At 44.3% G+C, this 21,051-nt stretch overlaps 1 protein-coding gene across 8 annotated transcripts in view; it reads right to left on the bottom strand.

Moving 5' to 3' along the window:
- Window positions 1-1,722: 1,722 nt before the first annotated feature.
- Window positions 1,723-21,051, bottom strand: part of YEATS2 (YEATS domain containing 2) — a 48,634-nt gene continuing 29,305 nt past the window's right edge. For 6 of the 8 annotated variants that reach the window (XM_071437103.1, XM_071437106.1, XM_071437107.1 and 3 more), the window contains 14 exons: window positions 20,419-20,552; window positions 19,913-20,068; window positions 19,042-19,215; window positions 18,125-18,323; window positions 15,443-15,574; window positions 15,093-15,191; window positions 14,017-14,128; window positions 12,784-12,857; window positions 11,664-11,743; window positions 10,556-10,757; window positions 8,950-9,176; window positions 7,750-7,824; window positions 6,344-6,417; window positions 1,723-5,289 (listed from right to left, as the gene is read on the bottom strand). In XM_071437103.1, the coding sequence (XP_071293204.1) occupies window positions 5,181-5,289; window positions 6,344-6,417; window positions 7,750-7,824; window positions 8,950-9,176; window positions 10,556-10,757; window positions 11,664-11,743; window positions 12,784-12,857; window positions 14,017-14,128; window positions 15,093-15,191; window positions 15,443-15,574; window positions 18,125-18,323; window positions 19,042-19,215; window positions 19,913-20,068; window positions 20,419-20,552 (1,847 nt within the window). In that variant the 3' untranslated portion in view covers window positions 1,723-5,180. Of the gene's footprint in view, window positions 5,290-6,343; window positions 6,418-7,749; window positions 7,825-8,949; window positions 9,177-10,555; window positions 10,758-11,663; window positions 11,744-12,783; window positions 12,858-14,016; window positions 14,129-15,092; window positions 15,192-15,442; window positions 15,575-18,124; window positions 18,324-19,041; window positions 19,216-19,912; window positions 20,069-20,418; window positions 20,553-21,051 lie in introns of those variants that run through there. The other 2 variants (XM_071437105.1, XR_011680747.1) reach the window with 2 other exon arrangements.

Raw genomic sequence — 21,051 nt, 5'->3', positions numbered from 1 at the left:
CTATCACCTCTACCTTAGTCATACCCATTTCCTCTACCTTGGCCACTGCAGCAATGTCTGATCCTAAGGGCCAGCCTGGTTTGCCACAAAGGGATTGCTGGTGCCATGCAGCCCAGAAAGGCTGCGTTTACTTCCAGGACAGGAGGCTCTTCTGTGGCATGTAGCACTAACACGGAGCTCTGCAGCATGTCCAAAAACAACAGCGTGTTAGTCTGCTCACAGACACCCAGGGCTTCTCCCCACAGGGCAGGGAGAACACAGAAGTTTGGTAACTTGGCTTACTCTTTCGGTTCCTGTCCATGTCAAGTGCCGGTGCCTAGCTCTGGCAGGGGGTGGTAGGGAGGGAGCTGTGGCACGGGGGTCTCTGAGGGGAGGGAACAGCGGGGGGGGGGGATCTCTGTGAGGGGGTCTCTGAGGGGAAGGAGCTGTGGGGGGATCTCTGTGAGGCAGTCTCTGAGGGGAGGGAACAGCGCAGGGGGATCTCTGTGAGGGGTCTCTGTGAGGCAGTCTCTGAGGGGAAGGAGCTGTGGGGGGATCTCTGTGAGGGTGTCTTTGAAGGGAATATCTGTGAGGGATCTCTGTGAGGCAGTCTCTGAGGGGAGGGAACAGCGTGGGGGGTATCTCTGTGAGGGATCTCTGTGAGGCAGTCTCTGAGGGGAAGGAGCTGTGGGGGGGTCTCTGTGAGGGATCTCTGTGAGGCAGTCTCTGAGGGGAAGGAGCTGTGGGGGGGTCTCTGTGAGGGGGTCTCCGAAGGGAGGGAGCAGTGGGGAGGTATCTGTGAGGGGGTCTCTGAGAGGAGGGAGCTGTGGTGCTGGGGTCTCTGTGAGGGGAGGGGCTGCCCCGTGCCGGGCACCGCCGGCTCCCACCGCCCCCGGGCAGCTGAGGGCGCCGAAAGCATCGGAGGAGCCGTGGCCGGCCTGAGGGAGGGAGGAGGCAGCAGTTAGCGGTGGAGGACTGAAGACACCAGAAAAGAAGTCGAGGGGGAAGCATTTGGGGGTTTTGGGGGCTTTTCCCCGTTTTTTGGGGGGGGAGGGGGGTTGGCTTTTTTTTTGTCTTTGCCTCTCACCATTCATCTTCTATTTGGCAGTAAGTTCAACTAATTTTCCCCAAGTGGAGCCTGTTTTGCCGATGGCAGCAACCAGTACTTGACGTCTCTGTTTTTATCTACAGACTTCGTTGATCTGCCCAGGGCAGTGGTGGCATCCCCATCTGTGGTGGCATTTAGAAGACTTGTAGCTGTGGCACTTGTGGACATGGTTAATAGTGGGCTTGGCAGCCACTATTGGACTGGGTGACCTTAGAGGTGTTCTCCAAACTTAGTGATTCCGTGGTACATTATCCTGACCCATGTAAGACATGTTACGTTCTCCTGAGTTCTGAAGTGGAGTGAGAGCAGCTGGGTGGGCATCTGGCAGCTGGACCAACCTCAACCCACCTTACTTTTCAAAAGTCTTCCACACAAACCAATGATTTGCTATTTAAACAGGGTCCTCTGGAAGATGAAAACTTGGAGGAGCTCAGCTCCTGGCTTCCCCTCCCCCAGCTTCCAAAACCAGTTGCTTTTTAAAATAACTAGAAAAGGGGAAAATTACCTTTTCCTTCTGATCAATTCCTCTGGATAAGAATCCAGAACTAAGTACAACATTCTGAATACACAGAGTACAAAAATATGTGTGAATCTGGAGAAACTTTGAGTGACAGGTGACAGTCAAGGCAATCCTAGCACAGCTAATAAAAGAATTTATTGTAAACATACGTATATTACACAATTATACAGTATAATACAGATAACATGAAGGATTTAAACACTCAGCATTACAAATAGGGGCAATATTTGTAAAGAGATTTTTAACTCTTCAGAAAGCCAGAGAAATATACTGTAACATTTCAACACACCGCACCTGTAGCATTCCACAAATACCTAAAGGGATGTGTGAAATTCCACAACCTCTATCTTATCTCCAAGCAATTCCCACAGGAACTTCTCACCAACAAATTTTTCTCCCACCACTATTCAAAATGCAAAGAACTTGTTGCAAACATTTCCTACATCTGAAGAACTAAACAAATGTGTCATTTTCTATCTGCTTTTAACAGTTTATTTTTCTTCAGCAAACTTTATATACTAATAATATAGCATCTCCTAGGAGAATAACCTGTGGTTGCTCAGAAATGTAGCAATAGATCTCCACTACAAGAACCCCATTAAGAACAAGAGGTTCTGTACCTGCCTGCTTGAGGGCCAGGTTCAGGACTTTTTCTGAAACTCCATTCCTCACAGAAAAGCAGGACACAGGCAAAGAAGCCACAATTTGCAAACAGATGCCCAAAGATGAGCTCCTGCATCCTCAAAAGCTGCTCTGGGTGTTATCAGAATCCCAGAACCAAAGCCTGCAAGAGGCAGGGGCTGGAAATGCATGTGTACAGAATCACAGAACAGGCTGAGTTGGAAGGGACCCCAAGGATCACTGAGTCCAACTCCTGGCCCTGCACAGGTCACCCCAGGTGTCTGAGAGCATTGTCCAAATGCTTCTTGAACTCAGACAGGTTTGGTGCTGTGCCCAGTGCCCTGGGGAGCCTGTTCCAGTACCCAACCACCCTCTGGGTGAAGAATCTTTTCCTGATATTCAACCTAAACCTCCTCTAACTCAGCTTCATGCCATTCCCTTGGGTCCTGTCCCTGGTGACGAGTGAGTAGACTGGTACCTGCCCCTCGGGAGGATGCTGAAAACCACTCCTCCGGGCTGAACAGACCAAGTGACCTCAGCCACTCCTCCCATAGCTTCCCCCCAGGCCCTTCCCCATCCTTGTGGCCCTCCTTTGGATGCTCTCCAATAGCTTAATGTCTTTTTTATATTGTGGCACCCAAAACTGCACACAGTACTCGAGGTCATTGCAGATCACAGCACGACTGAGTTTGCCCACAAGGCTGTTGCCACAGAACCTGCAGGCTGTCGTGATAGTGACAGGGATCTTGAAAATGCCCTTCTCTTTCATGAAGTGTACAGGGTTGCCTGAAAGCAGTACAGACCCCAGGTTCACTACAGCCTACAAAGCAGGGAGCCTGCAGCTCCCCAGCTACCTGGATTCCTCCCAACTCAACACTGAGCTGGAACATAATCACTGCTGCTCAACTCCATCACACTGACCTCCGCTGATAAAGTAATGTCAGGGCTAAGCTGTGCCCTTTCCTTTCACAGGCAATCCTGCACTCAGCTCACCCGAGCAAGCCAGGATTAGCTTCTGAATCCAGAGCATCTGTAATGTCCTTCCGAGGGGGCATTTAAGTCCTTCTCTAAATGCTGTTTGGATTTCATCCATTGGTCCCATTTCCTAGATTCAGGGGTCAGGTTCTGCCACTCTTTTATTCAACAGAATTGCAGCTCCCTGTTAGCTGTGATGAACTGAGAGGGGCTTTGCTGCAGACTCCGGTTTCATTTAAGATGGAGAAGACAGGTGGCATCCCATCTGAGGTACACAGTGCTTCCTTCAGTTTAACCACTGCATCAAACTTACACTACTCTCCTTCCAAGTTGAACTAAAGCATTTTTCAGCATGCAGTTCCTGCACACTACTGTAGTTACCATTGCCTGTGTTCTAGCCCCAAAAAAGCACCAAAAGATAACATTCTGCTCCTACCCCAGGCCAAGAAAGATAACTGTAGTTTAATGTTTATAAAAGGCTTTGTATTGTCAAAGCACGGCACCAACAAGAGCGAGGCCTCAGTACACCCCTGTGAGGTAGGTATCCTGCTCCCCATGCTCAGAGATGGGGAAACTGAGGCACAGAGTGATTAAATCAAAGGCCATGCAGCAGATCAGAGACCCAGCTGAGATCAGAGCACTGGAGGTTCTGGCTGTTTGGCCCATGCTCCACCCATGACAGCACTGCCAGACAAAACAAGCATGCTGAAAGCACTACAGTCCCACAGGAGTCCCACCAACTTCACAATGGCTTGTTCACACTACCAGCAAGCACCCACGGGGCAGGACAAAGGGGTGGTGGATGTGGGGTGGTCGGGATGTTGTCAACGAAGCTTTCTTCAGCAAGGTGTTGATAGCCAGGCTGCAGACATGTCTCCCTCACCAGTGGTGTTCCTGAGACAGGTAAGTGCTGGGGTTAGTAGCAGAACTTCTTCCTGCAGTCAAGTCATCAGAGGATCTCCCCACAGGCAGCAAATCTCTGACTTTTCAATCCCACCAGGCCTCTCCATGTCAAACAGAACATAGGCCAAAGCAGTGCTGCTCCCACAGCACTTCACAGTTCAGGCTGATACTTGGTGAATGCTGCTACAACATTAATACTTGTACAGCACCGCTGGTCATCTGCCCTCCAGCACTCTTCAAACCTTCTGGCAGCATGGGGAGGCACTTGCTGGGCAAGTGAAGCGTTTCAGGCAGCCCAAACTCTGAATATGGTCTCTGTTCCTCTCCTTTCCCATGCAGGACAAGTGGTCAGTCAAATCTTTCCACGCCTGATCGCGGTTTGTTCATCTTGCTTGAGGATCTGCCAGTCCACCCTTCCCAAGGTGACTAAGAAAGGTGGCACCTGACGCCTCCTCTAGAGAGGCAAGGAATCTGGTTAGGTGACACTTAGCTGAGTAAGCTGCTGACAAACTACCCAGCTGTGTTCTCAGTCACATCCATCACGCTCAGGGCTCAGGCAAGAAGGGCCAAATGTGCTGCTGCCATCAGCCTTCTGCTCCCCCAAATCCACACCTAATCCACATCTACTCCAATGGCCCACCTCACACAGCTGCCTTGGACTTCTCCCATAGTCAGAGTGCCAAAGCAAGTGCCCTGCTCGCTGCATGGGGAAACCAACTTGTATGTAGACTGCATTAAAAACATCATTTCTCATCTTAAAAACCAGTTCAGTCTCACCAGCAGAGCTGTCTCAGAGGGACCAGGCCTGTGGAGTCTCTCACAGCTAGCAACTTGATGCAAACTGACAATGTTTGTTCAGCCACTGAACATACACTTACCAAGTAAACACTGACATTTAACAACTTGATTTGGAAAAGAGCATCATTTTGTTGCATTAAGGTGCATCTTTAATTGGAGGTAACAATCTAGTAGCCCAATGTTATAAATGTAATAGTGTCCTACAGAAATACTGGATTTGTCAGCCCAACTTCAGTCATAAATCCACCTTTCCTGTAGCACCTTCTCTGCTCTATTTCATTGCTCCTCATTTAGTATCTTCATATGTTTGTTTGTGAGGAAGTCAAGAAAGGGAATATTACAGATGGCTTTGTGAATATTCATCACTGTGATCTCTCTTGGAGTCCTGCAGGGAATGCATCAGAGATGCTATTATAATACACAAAAAACCACATGTCCATAAAGCAGCAAGTCAAAAATAACAATCAAAGCAAAAAAAGGATATAAGAGCAGGTGTTAGAGCAATGCAGGGAAAGCATTAAAATATCACAGCACAAAAAAAAGCCACTCAAATGACTGGGGGGAAAACCTCTTGGGCACTGGGACAGGAAAATTAAGTACTAAAGCATGAATTCTTGAACTTGTATAGCCTAATTTTTGTGTATGTACTTCTACATATAGCATGTATACCTACTTTTTAATATTTTAGGTAAATATTTATATACTGCATACATGTGAATATTTAAACTGAGCATTTTCTCATAGTGTTTGGGTTTTTTTAAATCAATTTAAGCTATCCCAAATAATGCTGCTGAACAGAAATCAAAATGTGGCCTAATCAATAGATACTAAAAAAATTTCTTTACTGTTGAGGGTGGTGAGGCACTGGACAGGTCGCTCAGAGAAGCTGTGGCTGCCCCATTCCTGCAAGTGTCCAAGGCCAGGTTGGATGGGGCTTGGAGCAACCTGAGATAGTCGAAGGTGTCCCTGCACACGGCAGGGGGTGGAACACAACGATCTTTAAGGTCCCTTCCAATCCAAATAATTTTATGATTCTATAAAAATCACTCAGCATCTGAGGCAGAAAAGTGTGCATCAGTAAAACAGAGATTATTTAGGTTAAGTTCTGGCAGGCCATGGCTAAGCTGTCTACACAGCAGCCTGAGACGGACAAGAGTGAGCAGGTCCTTGCAGTGTGGCTGTGCAGAAACAGCTCATGTGCCTCTGAGGCATGGCAACAGCAGAGAACCCTGCCTCGGTTTTTAATGTTTATGTTCCCATCCTTTCCCACTAGGGAGCCACGAAATGACAAACCCCTCTTAAGGCTTGGTTCCTCTCAGAGCACAGTCCATAAATTGCCTCAGTCTTGTGGTCTGAGCCACACAAAGCCTGACTAAGCTCCCGAAGCCATTCCAGCCTGAGTGCTGCTGTGAGCAGTGCCAAAGCAGCCCGAGCTGTACCTGTTGTGAGGGGCTGTCTGGTACGCCACAGCCAGCGCCTGCCGCAGGATATCGCTCATCAGCTGCTCAGTGGCCTGGGACAAGAGACAGCGTTAGAGGCACCATGACAAAAACAGCAAAGGAACTTGCTATTTGCTCAAGTATCAGTGTAGAAGCAGCTGAAATTTTGGCTGGCTTCAATCCTCAAATGGTCAGCACAGGGCAGTTCAAGACACCCGAGTGAGTTTTATTACTTAAGACATGAGTTTATTTAACAGAAAGAGACCCAGAGGTGCACAGAGCTCAGGCTGCTGTCCCTCCAGACCTGCAGAGCTGTACGTGCCCAGCAGGGTGGATCGAGCATTCCAGAGCCTGAGTTTCCAAGAGCACTTCAGGACCCCTCCTCTCAAACACCAGAGATGGTTTTGTATGTGGCAGACTGCAGATATTCTCCTGGGAGCCAGTACCACTTCCTGTGGTCACCAGGCTTCTGTCAAAACACCCTCACAGGAGCCTCCCAGCCTGGGCAGCCATATGCCCAACACTTGGCTTAACCAAGGTTCAGTCAAAAGCTAATTAAGGCTCTTGGCTTTCTGTGCTGTATTCAAGACCAGAGGAGAGATTTCTGCAATGTTCAGTGAGGAAAGCTGGCATAACTCTACAATTATAATGGAGCAACCTGATGGCTACAATCTGTGTCTATAAATGGATGTACTGTGCGGTAACAGGGAGCACAGCACAGGCATGCACATGAGTGCATGTGCCACCTGGAATCAAATAGATTTTGTAAAACTCATCTTCTGATAAGCTGCAGTTTGTATAAACAACCCCAAAATCATCTTTGGCATGAAATACACCAGAGTGCTACTAGAAATAATCTGTATTAGCTTTCAGTCCAAACCTAAGAACACAGAATCCTGCTGTTCAAATTTTAGTGCAAAACCATTTCTCTGTTTTTCCATAATGATGGGGAAATGGTTTCTCACATATGGCAGAACTGTTACTCTCCACAAGAATTCAGCAGTCTCCCAGCAGAGATGACCTGGGCAAAGTAACTGAGGAGTATTTACGAAAATATAGCTAACCTTGTATAAAACAACCAAGTCTTACACAATCTGAAAGATCCCCCCCAGTTCTGAAGGGAAGGACAAAGCAAAGGGTACTTTCAAAATCTCAGAATGAGTCAGTATCTTTGTTGTGGTGAGAATCTGCAAATCACTATTCTGTGTCCAAGCCAACAGATCAGTTAGAAAGCTGAAAACCCCCACAAAAGAGTATAACCCTCTTTGGGCAGTTATGTATCTATTCATGCAGAAAGACAGACTTTGATTTGATAAAGGAACATTAGTAAAGATATTCCATCTTTCTTTCTAATTGCTGAATTAATACAATTACAGACAAGCCCTTCCTGTGAAGTAATTTCTTACCTTTAAAATCATATCTTCTATTACAGATGCATAAACATTCTTTTGTACCTCAGCAGGTTGAAAAGAAATCCCTATCTGTGAAATACAAGAGAGAAAAAAGAATGAGTATATCAAAAAACACAATGCACATTGTACTAGAATTAGATGAGATTAACAGAAAAAAACCCCTATAACAAGGGTTAGTTAAAAGAGAAGTCAGTAGACATATGGAACTGTCAAGCAGTATAATCTCAGGCTTAATTTTAAAAAAATCTGGGTAAAATTAATACAGCCTATAGAAATGCCTCTAAAAGTGAGAAGAAACAAAAGCAGGTTTTAGTTTTTGTTTCAGAAAGTCTACACAAAACCCAGGCTGCACTGGGTATCTCTGGGTTGAGAATGGAAGCTCTGTTTTAAAACTGTACATATCTTCAATCCATCTACTCATCATCTTTCTGCACCCAGCTATGGCCACTGAAACCACTTCAAACAGGACTCCTGGCACAGGAGTTCCATCCCAAAAGTGTTTCATCCCTCAGTTCCACTCTCATTGTGCCCATGCCTTTGCCACCTATGTAGCAAGAGACCAGAACCAAGGTTTTGTGCCTTGGTGTCAGCAGCTGAGGTGGGGACAGGAATCCTTTCTTTCTCCAACAACTGCCCCATGCAAATCCCTCCTGCTGCTCTGGTACAACAAAAACCACTCTTTCCTACAAGCCAGGTCAGTCTCCTGTCTCTCTCCCGCTGCCATGACCAAAACCCCCCCTCTCTCCTGCCCTAAACTGAACAGGAGGCAGAGATCTGAGCAGCAGAGAAGTTTGTGGAGTTTTCTTATAACCCCTTTCAGGAACTGCTATTACACAGCATTGCTCCAAGCAACAAGTCCACATCTTTTGCATGATGGGTCAGGAAGAATTCAGTGCTAATGCTCCTCATCCCTCATTTATCCTTAATTTTAGCCTTTCAAGATGATTTTTCTGTACTAAGCCCTGCAAAACAGTTACTCTGAAAGTGAGCTCCCAGCTGGCATTCTTCCTTTCTCCTGGCAGAACTGGCAGCTGTGTGCCTTGAGTCAGAAGGTCCAATTTTTCCTGGGCATGTATAAAAAATTTCATTTAAAAGTCCTGAAGTCTGTATAGATGAAAGAAATGCAACTAAATAAATGTAAGAGTACAACTAGCTTAACAACAGCTCTAATCAGCTTTATGATGCCCTTATTACCTTCTCAGCAGTGTCCCTCACAAACTCTGATGCAGGCAAGGAAGCCATGTAGAACTTCATCTCTTCTTGTTTCTCCTCCTGTTCTTTCTTAATGTTTATTTTTAATGGCTCACTGAAGTTGAGAATATCTACTTCCTCTTCATGTTCTGGCTCTTGTTTCAGAAATTGCTGTAGCTCCTCCAGTTTTCGGCACAGCTCCTCACCACTGCTGTAAGATGAAGGGCACTCTGAAATAGAAGCAATCAATTAAACACATGATAGGTTATAGAAAGCTGTTTATAAACAGATGCACACTCAAAATATGGTAAGAAATTAAGGTAATTGCAAGTTATTTTTGTAGTGCCTACCAAATATAAAGATGAACAGAAACGCAAACAGTCATTGAGAGCCTTCTAATTATATCTTCATGACACTCATGGTTCTCTCCCACATCTGCTCCTACACCAATAAAGAAGGCTGCATTTCATATAAAACCAGCTCATGTCAGTCTCTGAACATTCTCACAGAAGCTTTTTAAGCTTTTTGGCAACTGGCAAATCAGTCTGATGCTCTTCAACTTGCTTAGAGAAGTGGAGCCTTTGCATGTAGGCACCATGTAGTGCTAAATCATCTTTTACATTGTGATTGATGAGCTTTGTCATGCTTCTTAAGAAAAAAATCAGAAGACAGGTTCACAGTGGAATGGTAAGAGGGAACCTCTTCTCTGCATGACTGATACAAGCCAGTCAAACCTTCAGTGCAAAGCAATGCAGCAAACAGATTCTACTCTTCAAAGACAAACACAAATACAGTGATTTAGACATAAATATTATAAGGTGGATGTAGGCTTCCTTTCCACATTCAACAACTGCAATGCAGGGCCAGACTTTACAACATGTAATCGATTCCATACACTTCTGTGAAATACCTTAAATCCCTGTATGATCACAACAGAAAAACATTCAGCTTTTGGAAAGGCATTATCTGAAGGTGAAACAAGAGAGCTCACTCTTCTTGTGAAGAATGGATGAAATTAAAGATGTGATTTTAAAACATACTGAAATGAACTGAAGGGATCCTAGAGCTATGCTAATGGAATAACACAGCAGCTGTAACACAAAGGCTGAAGCTTCACACCAGCCAATTCACCTCACTTTTGGAGGTAAATTAACCCTCACTGAGCTCCACACTGCCACTGCCAGGTTTGTTTTTTTTTTGTTCTGTACCTGAACTCATTCACATTGTTTGCATGATAAGTCTTAACAGAGGCTAAGTGTACCTAAGGACAGAAATGTCATTACTCCCTGTGCCTACTTTGTGTATCCACTTATAAAGGATTACATTGTGGAACCAGGATCATCTTTCATGAGAGTCATCCACACTGAGCCTCCAAGGGCCCCAAAGCACAAAAAAAACCAAGAGAAGCCCCAGAAAAACATCAGGACTGATAGGAACAAGGGACAGCCCCTCTTTAGGCCTGCCCTTACCACCTCCAAGTTGTGTTACTCCAGAGTGAATTAAGTGAAAATAAGGAAAGTAGGAATATCCTTCTCCAGATGTGCTTTTACACAGACATTTAATGAGCAGTGTCTTTGGCAGCAGGAGCTCCCTGTGCCTCCTGACTCACCTGGCTCACTGTCTATCTGTGTCAGCACGTCCTCGATGGAGTCCTCGTCGCTGCGCAGGGCCTCGGGGTCAGGGGGAGTGTAGCCATGGCACCGACACCACTGCACCACGTGCTTGGTTTTCAGGGGGCTGATACTGTGAAACCTGGGGTGCTTCTCTACGATTTCCTGCAGGATCTTTCTCACTGTCATTGCTCGTTGCCACTGTGACCAATCAAAGAGAAAGCTCATCACACTGGCTAGAACATTTATGGTTAGCTTACAGCCCAGAACCATAGTCCAGGTTGCAAGAGAAACAGAAAAGGAACATGATTTTCTCAGGAGTCAGAGTGACTTCTGATAGGTCATTTAAACTTTACTTTATCATCCAAAAAAAATCCCAAGATAAGGGACACACATTTACAGAGGCCTAGTCACATTCATCTTGACTTGAAATGTTTCATCTCCCAGGTAACACCAAAGATGGCAAGGTGCAAGAATCCACTTGAGTGAAATATGTTCTTAAAACTTGATTAAACTCTTTGATCATTTAAGCTGGCAAGAGCAGAGGATCTAATTCAGTGTTAACATCTTCTCTGTAACACTCCACAGCAAAATGGCAAAGTTATGAAGAAATAGAGGGTAACCACAATACAAAAGGTCCAGGTTAACTGAAATATTTATCTTTGGTGAACTGACAATCTATTTCAGCACTAGTACTGCTTCTGTCAGACTCCTCAATTCTCATCCTACAGAAAGCAGACACAATCCCATAACAAGATAGATAAAGTATGTTGGGGAAAATTTCCTTGACTGTAACATGCCACAGAGGAGAGATGAGGATAAAGTACCAGTCAGACAAAATTTATAGCTTTAAAATTCTTCAAAAACCATCTTACTACAAATAAACTGAAAAATAACTTTTAGCATCCTTTCTGCTTGAGAAAGCCTGTGAACAATAAACTGGATCACTGTCTGAACACAAGTCAGTGCACCCTGCAGTAAGGAATGCTGCCATTTAAAATAATAGATTTATTCAGAAAACAAATCAGAAAACAACAAGGAAAGTCCCACAATTCAGAAATCCTTCTTTCTAGTAACTGCTTATGGAATATTGAAGGAGAGAATTACCTCAGCTGCCCTCCTCTTCCCAATGTTCCAGCTGTAATACTGTTCCACTGAACTGGCACAAAAAGAGCTTACATCCTCACCTACAAAAACACAAAATCAAAAACTCCATTAAATTTTCAGCAAGGGAAGTAAGATGCATTCTGGGTTTGATGTTATTTATCATAGAGGAGGAGGGAAATGCATTTCATGCTCACAGGATCAATGACTACAACCACCTCTTACAAATGCTGTGCTCTCTCCAAGAGACACTGACACTGGTTTTTGAATGCAAAACTGCCTCCCTCCTGGTCATATACACAGAACCTGGAGCTATGGGCTGGTTTAAGCCTCTTTTTCCCCAAAAAACTCTATTATGTAGACCTCCAAGTCTGCCTTACTACTCAAAGCCTTTTCCTTTGGAAAACTGGATTTTTTTTTCCTAACAAATTACAACATGAAAATGAAACAACAGTGAGAAGGTTTCCTGACAAAAGCACAAGAGTTGTATGTGATGAAAGCTTTCCTGAGCCTCTCACTCCTTCTTTGCTGCCTCTGCTTGAGAGGCTCTGCTCTACCCAGACTGCAGGACCACTCCTTCAAAGTGCATTAGTTACCAAGGAAAGCTGATACATTTTCAGGTATGTACATGAGTGAGAGGAATGAAATAATAAAGTTCCACATGAGATTAAAATGCTTCTCTGCAAATTATCCCCTCATGTTTAAAAAAGAAGGCAAAAACCCCAATAACAAACACATTCAGTGTCGAGCTATGTTACTGTATTTGCCAGCTTGATGAAACCCTAGTTTTAAATTTAAAAAAAGAAAAAAGAAAAAAAGCAAATCCATTAAGGGCAAACCAGGGAAAAGAAGACCTACTTGCAACTATTATGTGAAGAAATACAATCTATTTCTAATTAAAAAAAAACCAAACAGATGAAAGATTTTAACTGCTAACAACATATCTGACTTTACTGGAAGAACCTAATTCCAAGCATCTTCAGAATAACCCCTGGGGTAAACTCTCTAGGAGAAGGGCTTCATTTCATTCTACTCTTTAATAACTTCTGTGGCTACAGAGTATGCAAGGCATTCTGTTGATACACTGACAATACAGAGCAAAGCCTTTTCATTTACTGCTTACTTTTTTCAGCAATTAATGGAACCTTCTTCACTATTGCTGTCAAAAGCTGCTGGACATTCTCCAAATATTCTATGCTGCAAGGGATAAAAAGAATCACAGTGAAGATTGCTGTTGGAAGCAAAAGGTTTCAAAATCACTGCATGGTTTAAAGTCTTTAGCCCCAGGGCATCAAAAATAGCAATGTGAGGATAAACTGTTAGACCCCAAACCAGAGAAGGTATTTCAAACAGCCCTTCCTCTCACTGAAGTGTCCACACGTGAAGCTGCATTTGTCAGGCTGAAGAAACTGAAGCCAGGCTTGGAGAAAACCCCTGCATTATCTCACAAGCTACAATGTTACCTTGAGGGGTAACAGTGCAGGCTGTCCCCATAGGAAACATGGGAAACTTTGTATTTATGGGACTGGACCTAACCAGCCAGAGCCTATTAAACTGGCAGCAACTGTCTTTTCCAATAGTTATCTTATAACAGATAATTTTCAGTGTGTAGTGACTGCAGGTTCATTCCTGTCTCTTACACACACTCTCCACCAGGGTAGTGTCTGCAGGGATACACTGAGATAACAAAACTTTACAAAACACAGAGACAGGGCAGTTGGAGGAATCAAGAGAAGAGACATCCTACACATTGCAAGGAATATGCAGAGAAAATTCTGCAGTCTGAGTACCAGTGAAAAAACACTAACAAGTACTTACAGAAGCATCACAAACAAGGCACTGGATTTCACAGCATCTAGTAATCAACATTCATTATTATTTAATTCTAACTGTGGAGCAAAGCAGCCTTCACACACAAGTATAAGAACTTAAGATGTGAGGGTCCAGAAGGTGGACACCTCTGCTTGTTTCAGATGCCCCTTTTCAGAGCTGCATTTCACTGGGCAGTGTGACCTGACTAAGGACACACAATGGCAATGGGACTTATACAAGCAGAGGATGATAAAGGGATTTTAGCAGCTTGTGATTTTAACAAAGCCCAAAACAACTGCAAATCTTCAAATAATTTTTTCCCTTTCATGAACCATGCACACAAATCCATTCACAAACAAAACATTGCAACACTGTCTGAAACAAATGCCACCCAACAGGATTAAGTACAGATAGAGCAGTGTATGGGACAGATTTTATAATGTATTTCTAGGTCAAAGTAGCACTACTGCACACATCCCTAGAACCATCTCCATTCCCCCAGACTTCAAAGATCAGAAATCCTTACAGAGAAATGAACAATTACTTGATAACATAATTCCCAAGTTCAGAGCTCTCTTCTGTTTTAACTGCTGCTTGGCCTTCTTGGGTACCCACAGAACTGCAGTTTTGTCCTGTTGAATCAGGCTCCATCTTAACTTCAAAGAAACAGAACACATTTTAAGACAAAAAGTACAGCCAGCTTGATAAAAGTACCAGACAGCCTTGTGAGACTAAAGGTCTTACATAACATCCCTTCATTGATTGTTTGCATTCTCATTGCTAAGCATGAACAAATCTGACTTTCAATTTTGCTGAAAGAGACCTACCAGAACATGTTCCCCCCAAAAACCTCCACATGCTCACATCCCATCCTTGTCAGAAAACCTGCATAATCAATTGCTGCTCTTTTGCATACGACTGCCTGATCTAAAGTGAACTGCCTGGCCAACCTGCAAACAAAGACCTGGATAGAAAGCTACCAAGTTTTAACAAGAAGTGACATTTCAAAGTGACAACTTTTTTGAAGACACCACTGATTCTGACATGTGAACTTTCTCATGTCTGGGACAAACTCTGGTGAGACAGAAGCAGTGAGAGATGTGCCAAACCCAAATAACCAGGCAGTCTGGTCAGGCAGCTGGGACAGAGAGAGACACGACAGTTGTGCCAGGACTGGACTTCAAGTGTGTCACCTCTGCCCCATGCTTTATTCTGGGAAGGGTTGTGTGATTCTCCTTCCCCACTGTGAGCACAGGGACATGTGCTGTCTGCATCTAGTGCTGCTGGAAAGCAACCTCAGTGCACCTGGCTGACAACAGCAGGACCTGGGGCTGAATGTCTGCTGCTCCATGCAGCTCTGCCAATATGACTGTTTAAGATACTTCTTATAGTTTTCTAGAACATTCTCATTTTTCTCCATACTCGTCTCCATGGTGGGATTTGTTGAGGGGGAAGTCACTGTTAAATTCCTAGTCCCTAGTGTCATTTTAATTTGATTCAGACTCCATTAATAATGGAAATAAAGGAACCCACAGTCATGGAGTCTAATAGTCAGGCCACTTGCATAAAGCAGCTCCAGCTTTTTTTTACTACTTGTCTTACTAAGAAATCCCTTTTTACCTTTGGCAATGGATGCTGTGGAGGGACTTGGGACAACTGTACTTGCTGCTGTGACTGCTGAAACTGCTGAAACTTTGCTGGCAGAAAGTGACTGTAGCACTGGAGATGAACAGGAAAAAAAAAGGGAGGGAGGCAACAAAGAAGAAAAAATCAAAATTCATACACTTCGACAAATTGACATTTTCAGAAGCAACACACTCCTTTTGCAGCACAAAGTTTAGGGGTGAATGCCTTGCTACAATTTCTTCTATCTCTACTTCCATGGACCATGTATGCCAACAGTGACCAAGTGCTACCCTATGTCAAAGGAGATTTCCAAACACCATCTGTCATCCTCCTCTGCCCTTTACCTTTGTTCATAGGCATGAGTATTGTCTGAACACCTCCAGAAGCTGTGTTTACACCGAGCTGTTTAAGCTGGCTGGGAACTGTCAGAACAGCCTGCTGTGGACTAGACTGATTTGAGTGGATTTTTAGCAACCCTGCAAGAAGAACGGAAGACAAAATGTTAAATAAAACACACCAGTTAGTTTATCTCCAGCTACTTCTGTCCCTTTCTGCTTGAAGCAGGATGGCATGTAACCTAGCAGTGCCACCCTCTTAACAAGCCACAGTTGGCTGAGCTGTCAGGACGAGTTTGCACTGACACAACGATGGCTCAGACGCCGTGGTGCTGCGCCGCAGTGTGCACACTCTTACATGTTGGAAAGCAAATCTCCTCATTACCTAAGGAATCGTCAGCAAAAGTTGATGTGAGAAACCTTTCAAGTGAAGCAGGCTCAGCAGAGTAAAACACTCTTGTCAGGAGCGGACCTTGTGCTGAAGGCTGTGCTAAGGCAGTGAACTCCAGCTCTGTTGTGCTCACACAGCTGCTCCCAGGGAGGTAACCCAGTGCCACTCACACCTCTGCAGTCCAGCTCAGCAGCATCCACTGCACTCAGCAGGGCACAATCCACCCTGCTTCAGCTGTGGGACAAGCCCAAGGCTGCTGTGCAAAGCTATGACAAAGGACACTCCTGGACTGAGTGTTGGGATTCTCTGTGCAACATGCACTGAACACACCCATAAGGATGGATAATCAGGCTGGGAAGGACATTAAACTGGAGACTGAACTAAATCCCTGATTTCAGTCAAGGCCAAAAGAAAAAGCAGAACATTCTGACATTAACAGCATTATCAATGGCAGCACTCAGTAACTTCAGGAGAAATCAGCACGACTCCAAGCTGTGCCACAGTCCCACAGCTGAGGAGGGCTCATCACCTGTCTGCCAGCTCTGTCCTCCACAAGATGTCATCTCCTTGTGATAATACCCCAAGGCACCACAGCCAGCACTCTAACACTGTGGTTTGGGCCTATGTCCATCCTTTCTACTGGTAAACTGGCTATTTTCCATGTAATTGTATTCAATCTGTAGCTAAAGTTTTCTTCAGATTGTGGAAATTTAACAGGCTTCTATTTTAAAACATTGATAACAATAAACTTCTTAATTTCACCATGACAATTTTAAAACTATGATTTGTTTTGACATTATTAGTAGTAGTTGTAGTAGTGAAACACAGCTGCCTTCCAAGTACTAAACATGCAAGTTCTGGTGAAGATGTCTTGGATTTTTCTTGGTTTTTAAGGATGCCCAGCACCGGTCAGGTTTTCACCTCCAGGCAAGAAGGCTCACCTAGTGCTACCCATTCCTTTGTGTGGGACACACTGATGTGCAGGGTAGGACAGCAAGGCTGTTAAAAAGGGATCTTTTCAACAAACACTATCAGCCTGCTGGGTGGGAGACACTGCTTGATACAAATCAAGGGCAAGTTTCAAATAATTTTCAAAAAGTTGCCTTTAAAAACACAATCGTTCAGAATTTTAACAGTTCTGAGTTTGTCTTTGTTATTACATTGAAATAAGTGTTTTATATCCACTGTTCCTTCTGAGATTCTTGAAGAAAGAGTTTTACACAATGAAGTCAATGCCTTGGGTTATAAAAAAAACCCAAACCAAAATCTAGACAGCATTCTCACATGTAAATGGGAGTTTTAATCTGGAAGTTATTTAGTTTGGCTTATTTCCTCCAAAAAACCCACCTGGCTGCTTTCCTTGCAAAGAGAAAAACACTGAATTGCTTCCTGCAGGACTCTGTCAGTCTTGGCAATCTATGCTGTTTATTTTCAAGCTCTGGGTAAAATATACCCATGAGAAAAGAAAAGTTTGAGTAGAGAGGACACAAGAAGAACTGCTTCAAAAAGACACTGTCAGATGAGCTCAGTGTCACTTATTTTCTCTTTTCTGTATTTTTACTCTGCCTTCACTTCATAAGAAACCACTTCAAGTGAACAGAACATGCCAGCAGGTAAATTAATCTAAACAAAAATTTCCAATTTTAACTCATTACTCCCAGACCTGCTGTATTTGCCCTCCCTGACATGCAAGATGATGGAAATACAATAAAATTAAATAAGGAGAACTCACCTCCACACAAGGGCATTCCATTTTTATTACCTCATTTTTATTAACTTGAATGATCCAGATCCAGCCTAGCTCACTGTACTTAATGAATTTGACTTCAAAGGCTCCAGTTCCCTCTAATCAACATCTCTCTCCTTTTCAATCCCAACAGAGCAGATGCAAAGCCTCAGAGACAAATTCTGCTCATTCTCTGCATACAGTGGAGTTTCACTTTCACAAACTAATCAAGTCTGCAGTACTGCTGGTATCATGACAGTGACACATTCTGCTCCTGACGGGCAAAATGCATCTTCTACAAACCTGGCATGAAAACTAAAATCCCCCTCCACTACCAAAGGGCAACTTCTGCTGTTATTTGTATCAGATACAGACAATGCCAAAAGGATGCTGAATTATTAGAAATTTCCTTGGCTAAGCCAAAAGTTATGCTAGTAAGGTGTTTTAGAAAGCATGACTTTCACACACTCACAGATACAGGTGACTAAATTCTTCCATTTACAGTGAAGACATGTACAGAACTCACACCTGGATTCTAACTTTCTCTGGGAAAGGTGTCAAGGGAGTTTAATACCTGATACTGTAGCTTTTCCTGTCACAGGTGTTGCTGTAGTCATCAAGGAAGCAACACTTACAACACTGGAGGTCGCAGTCTTATTCACTGCTGATGAAGTTGGCTGGCTCTGGCTTACACAGATTTGGTGCTGCTGTCCAGGTGCCTTTGCTGCAGGAGCTCCAGCAGATGATGAACTGGAAGCTGCATTATCTGTTTGCTGCAGAGGCAAATAAGAAGCAGAGAGAGCAAATAAAAGGCAATAAGAGGCAGAGGGATAACAAATCCCTTTTCATGTCACAAGTGATTCAAAAGTAAGCAGAACAAGGTAATATAATAAAAGTAGCAAACCCAAATTTTTATCTATCAATTGTTAGGAAGCAAGAGATTCTAGAGCTCATAGCCAAAAGCCCACAGACAATGATGGCACATAGAGAATGGAGGCTGTTGGCAGCATGGCATCAACTCTCCACAGGCACTTGGGAGGCACAGATTAGGGCTTATAGTAAGAAACAGGCTCAGAGTGAACTCCACACTCTTCACTGTGCTGCCTCCTCCCCTCTCCATGCAGCTCCACTCCACATGGACAGCCTGCATCAGCTGGGTCCATGGCTGCACCCACTCACAAGGGCATTCACTTCAGGAATGCAAATGTTCTGTGTCCTGCCTCCCTGTGTGCCAGAGCACCCAGCCAGGGCCTGCAGGCACTGCCAGCCCCCAGCACTGCTGCAGCAGCTCAGGCACCCGGCCCTGGGCAGTTCCTGTGCCCCCAGCAGCACCCACAGGCTGCTCAGAGCTCCTGGTACAGGGAACAGTCCCTGTACAGCAGCAAGCTGAGAGCACCTCCAGGGGAGAACAGCTGTGCAAATCCTTTCTGGGGCTGTCATGGCAGGAGTGCAAGCAGTGCATTACAGAACACTGGCAGTGCTGTTCCTCACCTGGGCCACCCCATTGGAGGCCAGGGCCACGGCAGGAGCAGCAGCTGTGGTGATGACACCTCCTGACACCCTCAGCACAGTGGTGCCAGGTTTGGAGAGCTGGGATGAGGCAGGCACTGATTTTATAGACCCATCTGATATTTTCACCAGTGATGTCTGTCCAGTGGATGTAGCCTTTGAGAAAGAATGCAGCAGAAGGAAAACAGAATATTAGTTAGGGTTTTAAATTATTTTTAAAACCCAAATCAAATCAGAATAACAACAACAAAACAAACAAGAGAAATGCTTTTTATATTACCAGAAAATATTTTCAAAATACTTTTGCTGGAACAAAATTATCACCTCAGAAATCAACTTTCAAAGTGTTGACTTTGCAAATATCTGTCTACCAATCTTGAATTTTGGATAATCAATTGCAAGTAGTCTTAGGGCATCTGAATTTCATAGAGACTACTTGGTACTTTTTAACAGAAGGATCTCTGAGAGGTACCAAACCCAAAGATTTTTAAGAGCTTTAGCAGGTGACCCATTTCTAAAGTTCAAGTATTTAAGTACATTTTTGCACCTGACTCTATTCACTTTTCCAATTCCATTTCACTAAGAAACCCAGAGCCAACTGACAGAGCAGCAACCCAAAGCCTACAGAGATTGCAAGCTGACCCCCTCTGAGAAGAGAAAGCTGGAAATCTGTAGCCTAATGAAAGTAAGCCTTTGTGTGCCGTCCTCATCGTGGTACAGCCAGCACCACAATTGTACAAAACCCCACATCAAACCAACTATGAAAGGAAATGCTCTCAATAATGTGTGGCTGTGGTTCCTGTACTTTATCTGACAAAACCAGTAAGAGAGAAACACATCAGCTGCACATTACCTGTGTAAACAGAGCTGTTTTCTGTCCAGTTATCACTTTTAGGGCTTGTCCTTGTGTGGAAGATGCTCCAACTCCCACACTGCCCTGCACAACTGATGCTGGAGTCAGCTGCTTCCCAGAGCCCTGAGGTGAAGGCTGCCCAACCAGAAAGGTGCCCTGCTCCAGAAAGAAATCAGGGAGGTCAGCACTTTGAAACACAGTTATGAGTCAACAGAAATTCAGGAGTGTCAGACAAAAGTAGGAGTAACAGATAAAAGCTAAGAGTAACAGAAAAAAGCTTGTGGCTATAATGTAGCCACTACAACATTTGATCTTCTGAAACCAGGCACTGCTAACTACAAGGGATAGCCCTGCACTGAGAGCTGGATGCAGCCTTCTTGCTGCAGAACACCTTGGATGGAAGCAGAGCAGGAGAAAAGCCAAGTAAATTCCAGACACCAGAGTCCCAGGACATCCACCAAACACCCTGAAATGCCAGTGTGCTTCCACTGAGATGTGCCACTGACCTGGGGTGTCTGCTTCAGGATGTAGGATGTGTAGGTGAGGTGCTGTGACAAGTTACTGCTTGTGCTTTGGGTTCCACCTCCTCCTCCTCCTCCTCCTCCTCCTCCACTATTTGTAGAAGAACCAGACTGAAGACCTGTAACCAGAGGATAAGACTTGACCCTTTGGTAATCAGACAGTGCCAGCTGCTAAAGCATCCCTGTATATAGAAGAATTTGAAAAGACTTTGCCAGACATTTGGTGCCACGTGTTTTGCAGTCAAGCAATGTCAATATTGAGTAAAGAAAAGTTCAGCTGTGCTGCTGTGCTCTCTTACAGCTCAGCTAATGCCACAAACAAGAGGAGCTATTGGGGAGATAAGGAGGCCTGGTGGACGAGCAAAGCTCATTTCAGGCTGTTTTGAACTTTCTATAAAATGAAAATGCTGTCCAAAAAAAGAACAATCTTTTCATCACTTTTTGCAGGTTCTGGATGTGCAGCAAAAGCTCTGGAAACACTGAATCTCATTGGTTTCTTAATTTCAATTTCACTGGCTGTCAATGCAATTTTGTTAACATAATAACAGATCATGGATACCAAGCAGTGGTAATTTGCAGTGACACTTTGATATTGCTCTGTCTCCAGAAGGAACAGCC

This window comes from Agelaius tricolor, unplaced genomic scaffold (assembly GCF_023055355.1).
Source record: "Agelaius tricolor isolate 1412-34295 unplaced genomic scaffold, bAgeTri1.0.p SCAF_12, whole genome shotgun sequence".
Taxonomy (NCBI): domain Eukaryota; kingdom Metazoa; phylum Chordata; class Aves; order Passeriformes; family Icteridae; genus Agelaius; species Agelaius tricolor.
Note: the sequence above shows the minus strand (reverse complement) of the source record. Positions and strands in the feature narration are given on the sequence as shown.